Source organism: Pteropus alecto, unplaced genomic scaffold, assembly GCF_000325575.1.
Source record: "Pteropus alecto unplaced genomic scaffold, ASM32557v1 scaffold134, whole genome shotgun sequence".
Classification (NCBI taxonomy): domain Eukaryota; kingdom Metazoa; phylum Chordata; class Mammalia; order Chiroptera; family Pteropodidae; genus Pteropus; species Pteropus alecto.
This window is the reverse complement of record NW_006436283.1, coordinates 1,933,693-1,939,952: the sequence shown is the minus strand read 5'-3', so window position 1 is coordinate 1,939,952 and position 6,260 is coordinate 1,933,693. Positions and strand designations below refer to the sequence as shown.

General features: G+C 60.9%; 1 protein-coding gene across 8 annotated transcripts; it reads left to right on the top strand.

Annotated features, from left to right (window-relative positions):
- The first annotated feature begins 668 nt into the window (after positions 1-668).
- LOC112480016 lies at positions 669-4,476 on the top strand. Of its 8 annotated transcripts, none has more exons than XM_025047044.1 (5): positions 2,124-2,359; positions 2,652-2,817; positions 3,105-3,347; positions 3,800-3,829; positions 4,166-4,476. In XM_025047044.1, the coding sequence occupies exons 1-5, from the start codon at positions 2,348-2,350 to the stop codon at positions 4,321-4,323; spliced, it is 609 nt and encodes a 202-aa protein (XP_024902812.1). In that variant the 5' UTR covers positions 2,124-2,347; the 3' UTR covers positions 4,324-4,476. The 8 variants fall into 8 exon arrangements, 5 of the variants coding, with proteins under 5 accessions (XP_024902814.1, XP_024902812.1, XP_024902815.1 ...); XM_025047047.1 differs by having other exon boundaries at positions 3,105-3,352; XM_025047046.1 differs by lacking the exons at positions 2,124-2,359; positions 3,105-3,347 and adding an exon at positions 687-1,976.
- Positions 4,477-6,260: the final 1,784 nt, after the last annotated feature.

Here is a 6,260-nt window from a genome sequence, read left to right as displayed (position 1 = left end):
TCAAGACTTCAATTTCAAAGCTCGTTACGAAGCCACCGCACTCAAGACTGTGGGTGCTGCCTTAGGAGAGATACATCGATCGGGGGAACAGAGACGAGACTTTAGAAATGCGTTCACGGCACCTGGTTTGCACGGTGATGCGAATATGCTTAACGCCACCGGACTGTACACTTAGAAGGGTTAAGACGGCAGATTTTACATTCTGTTTTATAATAATAACAATACACGACGGCTTACTCAGTTTCTTCCGGCCCAAGGTGTGTTTCCTCTTTGTTCCTATTTCTCCTGGGTACGACGCCATGCAGGGCTGGCCAGCCCAGCGGCCCATGAGACGGCCACTGCACGGCCCGCACCCACTTTTCAGGTGTGGAAACTGAGCCACGGAGAGGCCCAGCCCTGGCCAGAGTCCACGCTGTGCCACGGCCAGGACACTAAGCCCTTTGCAGCAGGGAACACGTCTCTGCCCACAATGGCATTCCACGCGTGAGGCTTAGTCTCACGCAGGGCTTTCAAACGCTGGCAGTCGGACAAGCAGCCGACTGAAAATATGGGAAGAAGCGTTTGAAAGAGAGAAGGATTCGGGGAGACAGGTCACAGAGGCCCCCGCGCGCGTGAGTGTTTAAACGTCTGAAACGGATGGGCGCCTCAGGCATGTGCGGGGTGTGCCCACACCCCCCAGCCGCGGGCAGGCCCCGCAGGAAGCCCCCCCTCTGCTGGCGTGAAGCCAGAAAGAGCTGGCCCCTCGTCCAGCCTGTGTGGTCCTGGCCCAGCCACCTGCGTCTGCTGGGCCTCGGCGTCTTCATCTGTAAGACGGGGGATGGCAGGGGAAATGTGCGGGCACCGGCCTGAGGGGTCAGACCGCTTGCCAGGGGCAGCTTGCTGGTCCGGCAACTGTCCTTGGCTCCTGGCGGGGCAGCCCCGGGCAGGGCGTCCTCGGCCGTCCGACTCGCCCCAGCCCTAGGTCTTGGCACGTGTGTCACCTCCCCTGCCCCACTCTGGCTGAGCCCTTGGTGAGTGAGGGGTGGGGAGGACAAGGGACTTTAGGGAGAGACCATCGGGTCCCATGCTCCCTGCACCCTGGCCCAGCAGGGCCTGGGTTGGGGCGGGCGGCTACACTAGGGAGGAGAGGACGGCGGGGAGGGTCTGGCGTGAAGCCACTGGCCTCTGACTCCACCGACAGAGACCCCACCTGCCCTGACCGTCACCGCCCTCGCGGACCCCTTTCCCGCATCCGTGCCAGCCCCAGACACATGCCGGCCGCCCCTCGCCCCAGCATGGCGTCTGAGCCGGCTTTGTACTCTTGCCCCACGAGGGACGGATGACAAAAGAAGTCACTCTCTGCAGCTTAATTTCGCCGCCTGTGAAAGGAGGTGACAGTGGCCGCCCTCTGATCTCCGAGACCCATCAGGCTCTCGAATTCCAGCAGTTTCTAAACTGCACCCTAAGCGGACCGGTCCAGGCGGAAACGAAGGCCCGGCCGCGGTGACGGACGCCACGCACGCGCGCGGCCGCGTCGGCTCAGGCCCCCGCGGGCTGGACTCCGCCTGATTCCCGCTGACCACAGAGGCTGGGCCGGCCGGGGCGGGCTGGCAGGGCGGGCTGGGCGGAGCACCCGGAGCACCGTCAATCAATGTCACTTCCCGGATGGTCGGCCAGGGCAGTGGACCTGGGCGGTGGCGGCCACTTCTGCAGCCGCTGTGGGGCTTTTCCAGCTCTTGGGGACCTCGAAGGGCGGCCATCCGGGCAGAGTCCGTTATTCCAGCCCCTAAAACTCACGGTGGCCGAGCTGGGGAGTGTCACCGGCTCACACCTAAGGCCAGCCTGGCTTTGTCATCCAGAGGGAGGCGCGGCCGCGGGCGGGGACAGACGGGCAGGGCAGGGCGTAAATCACAGACAGCTCCGCCCGGGCGCCCGAGCCGCCCAGCCAGGGGACAGCGCCTGACCGTGCGCGACCCCGCGGGAGCTAATGACCAGAGGTGCAGACCACGGGACGAGAGGCCAGGCACAGCACTCGGGTTTATTACCCACGCCCCTTAGGCAAAGGTGACCAGCCGCCGGGCCGCCCCGCCATGCGGGTGGCGCTGTGGCGCGGGAGAGCGGGCCGGGGATTTCGGACGCGGACGCGGACGCGGACGCACCATCCTCCGCCGGCTGTTTTCACTTTCGATTTTTTTCTGAGTCGAACAGAACAACATGGTCAGATTTCTAAGCAAAATTAAGAGCAATTTTATTTAAACAGCCCAAATGCTTTCACGGAGCCCCCGAGCTGCCACGCGGGTAGCTGGGGCCGCGGGGCTCCCGCCCACCGCAATTATGCGGCATCCTGCGTCGTGGCCTGGGGACGCTGATGGCAGGAATGGTTTGTTTTGCTTTTTCCCTGAAGGCATTTGCTGGCTGCTTGGAGGCTAAGGGAGGCTGGGCACATCTAATAAATAAAGCGAAATAATTAACAGCGCCTGCAGCCTGGAGACCAAGCCCAGCTCCTCCGAACCGGGCTTCTGAGAACTCGGCTTCTGAGAAGCGGAGTGCTCTCCTCCACGCCCCCACCCCCCGCTGGAAATCCCTCGCTGAGGGGACAACAGCAAGGAGAGCTTTCTGGCCTCGAAAAGGACGAAAAGCTGAGTCACTTGCTTCCTGCCCCCTGCCCCCAGGTGTTGGAAGAGTCCCACGTGGATGAAAAATGGGATATTTCTAAACCGAAGTGCTCCCATCAGCCGCATGTGCTCCGCCCATTGGTGGTGTCACTGGGAGGTTTCCCACGACCGACTGATAATGCGGAGGGTCCCGAGTTATGTCATCCTCGGGTCCCTGACAGAGGCGAGTCCCCCATGAGCCACCACGGCAGCTCCCCTGGCCGAGAATACCAGAGGCCACATGCTCCCAACGCCCCACCGAGACTAAGAACTTGGCTGTCCCCAGGGTGGGGCCCAGCTCAGCGTGCCAACCTCTCAGGCGACCCTTATAAAGGAAAGCTACGACCCCGACTCCAACCCAAACTGACCCCAGGAAGGTGGGGGAGGGAGGACGGGCAGGAGAGGGTGCACCGGGGTGAGGAAGCATTTCTGAGTCGTTTCCGGGAGACCAGACATCCCATTGTCCCCTAGGTACTGTTGGGGACAGAAGGAAGTTCGGCTGTCTTGCGGGTCAGGTTGGCCTCGTGCGGTTTTCCTGCACAAACGCCCAGAGCAGGCGATCAGCCCTGAACCGTCACCCTACCGTCCGCTGGGCCCCGAATCACCCCTGTTACCAGGAGTGGGAGGGGACCCTGTCTTCCACGTTCAGAAACTTCTCACGCCCACCGAGAAGCCCCCCAGACGACAGGACTGGCAGAGGCAACCGGACGAAGTGTGGGGTAGCTCAGTCACTCAGAAGCGGGTCGCTCGGGGCAGACTCGGGGGTTCACTGCTGGCCGGGACCCCTGCTGTGGGCGGTGGGCTCCGGTGCCAGAGCCTGGGCTGACGAGGCCCAGGTCGCTGTGTGGGACCCTGCGGGTTCAGTATGGCCAAATCCAGGAGAGCGTCAGGTTCGCAGGACCCCGCTGCGGGCACCGCCCTCCCTGGACCCTCCCTGGACCCTCGCCTCCGGCGTGGGGGGCAGAGTGTGGTTCTGGGGACCCGCGGTGCCCGCCCGGCCCCGGGCTCTGCAGAAACAGATTCACACCACCCAGTCTGGTGGTTTCCCAGCTTCTCCGGTGACGTTCCCCTAGGCAATTTAAAAACGGAATGAATACTAATAATAATTTGACTAAATTTAGGTGTTCCCTTAGGCACCTGATTAAATTTCATGAACTCTCTTTCAGCCCAAATTCGCCTTCTCTCTCGGCGTCACAGTAAGGAATTCTTGGCTGCCATGTGGGTCTGTGAACTCCGCCGGCCAGGCTGAGACCTCCCCTCCCAGAGTGACGAGGCGATGGGAAGAGGCTCTCGGGGGGCGGGCGGGGCGTCTGCAGTGACGGCGACGCGGGTCGAGTGACCGAGGTCTGTCCGGAGGGGCAGCCTGTGCTCATAGAACCGCCCTCAAGACGGAAGGGCCATTCGCTGGTTTTCCCAGCGAGGACACTGAGGCACAGGGAGTGACGGGGCCAGCAGAGAAGGGTGCTGGGAGGAAGGGCGGTGGAAGCCAGAACCTTCTGGAATCTCAGCTCTGGGCTCCTTCCCGTTTGCAGCCAGTCCAGCTCCTGTGAATGGCTTCGGGGGTCCCTGTAGCAGAGACGGCCGGCCGCGACCAGCTCTCCCAAATACACCGTCCAGGACGCTCGGAATGACTTCGCGTGACCCTCTGAACCTGTGCTCGTCACCCTCGGCCTGGAGTGGGAGCCGTTAGCGACGTGGGACCCCCACCCAGAGCTGACCCAGAGCTGCTGCTGCTGTCGATGGGAGGGGTCAGCGACTGGCCTGGTCGCTCCCTACCGCCCCCCACCAAGTACTGCGAATAGTAAAGATAATGAATAATAAAATCTCTGCATGCTTTGGTCTCCATCTGTATTCATGGACGTTCGCGCGGATTTGCATTTCCTGCCGTATCCCATGAGTGATGTCGGAACAGAACTTGCTTCGATTCCTTCCCTCTCTGCCTACGAGCCCCCTCCACGCTTGTCTCTTTGTCCCCTGGGCTTGGCTCCAGATTGACACACAGCATCCTCTGGCACTGAGTCATTGCTCGGTGTGGCTCGGGGCACTCAAGGCAAACCAGGATGGGGACACTGTCGACAGGATGTCGTGGAGCAAGGTGGCTGTTTGTCAACGCGGGAGGATGGGCTCAGGGAGGCTGTGCTTCCGGGCCGCTCCTCAGGGCGCCAGGCCGTCCTTGGCGAGCCTGACTCGGTGCCCCGCTCCAACGCTCGCCGCCGGCCCAGACCGTCCTCGGAGCTGGTACAAGGGACGGAGACGCCCGGGTGTCGCGGGGCGGCAGATGCCAGGGAGATGGTGCACCCCCCTGCCTCCCGGTCTCCGTAAACACGACTGCGACGGGGCGGTCCTGGAGGGGGCTTTGGGGAACCTCGGAGGGGCCGACACCTTTCCCTCTTTCTCAAAAAATCACAAAGACCCCAGGAAGTAAATGGGCCAATGAGACACACTCACAAAAGAAGAAACAAAGTGAATAAACACACAGAAATACTCTCAAAATCTTCGTCATACAGAAATGCAAAGGAACGTGGCTTCCGTCGTGTGTCAGCAGCGGTTTGTTTCCAGAAGGGTGACAGCCAACAGCGGGAGGCACCCTACACGCGACAGGCACCCCCTCGCGCCCCAGGCAGCGCGGACGCTCAGGTGTCCACCCTCCCATCGACTCATCTTCGGCTGGAAGAGGAACCGCTTGTCACAAGTCCAGACACTCGGAAGTCCGTAAATTTACGAAACTGTGCAGCCTGCCACTTTCCACCAGCGTCAGCCCAGACTCTGTCCTGCTCCCTCAGGCAAGTCCCGGGGACAGTGGGCCACCGGGCACTCCGGGGGCGGCGCACGTGCGTACGCGTGCGTTAACGCAAAAAGAGGGTCTGAGGATCCCGCCGTCGCGGCCCGGTCACGGCTGGGTGTCCTCAGTTACCCTGTGTCCCGGCTTGGGCCGGGTCAGCCACGCCTTCGTAAAGGCTGCTTCGGGTTCCGTGGATTTATTTAAACATTCTCTACAGACGGAGACTTGGGATAGTTCCCGTTTTAATTTTTCTGTAACAGAGCATCGCACTGAACTTCGGCGTGTGTGCGTGTGTGCGTGTGTGCACACACAGTACGCACAAGCCTCCGTGCACGCACAAAATCATACATTGAAACAGCACGCGTGGCTACGTGGAGCCTCTGTGTGTGCATGCACGCTCACGTATATTTGTACCTTCGTGCACATCTGTGAATCTGTCCATAACCAAAGCTCAAACCTTTAAAGCGCTAATGGCAGGATGCCCCCCAAATCAAAGCGCTCCCCTCTTTGATCCTGTTTCTGGGAACTGAGTGGAGGAGTAATCTCATTTGGGCACAAGCACCGAGCACAGATGTGTTTCTCACGGGACATCTTAAATGACCAATTGTCCCTGAGGTGCCCGGGTCCACGGAGAACGTCATGTCTACCCCACGGGATCTCACGCGGGCGTTAAAGATGACGCCATTAAGACAATAGCCTGGGAAGAACTCACGATCGCATGTGAGTTAACAATAGTGGACAGAACTCACGCGGGCCTGGTGGGCAGGCATGTAAGCTGGCTCAAGGCCCATGCAGAACAATTGGTGCACCTCACGAAGTTGAGCTCACGTGCACCCAGGTGTGCC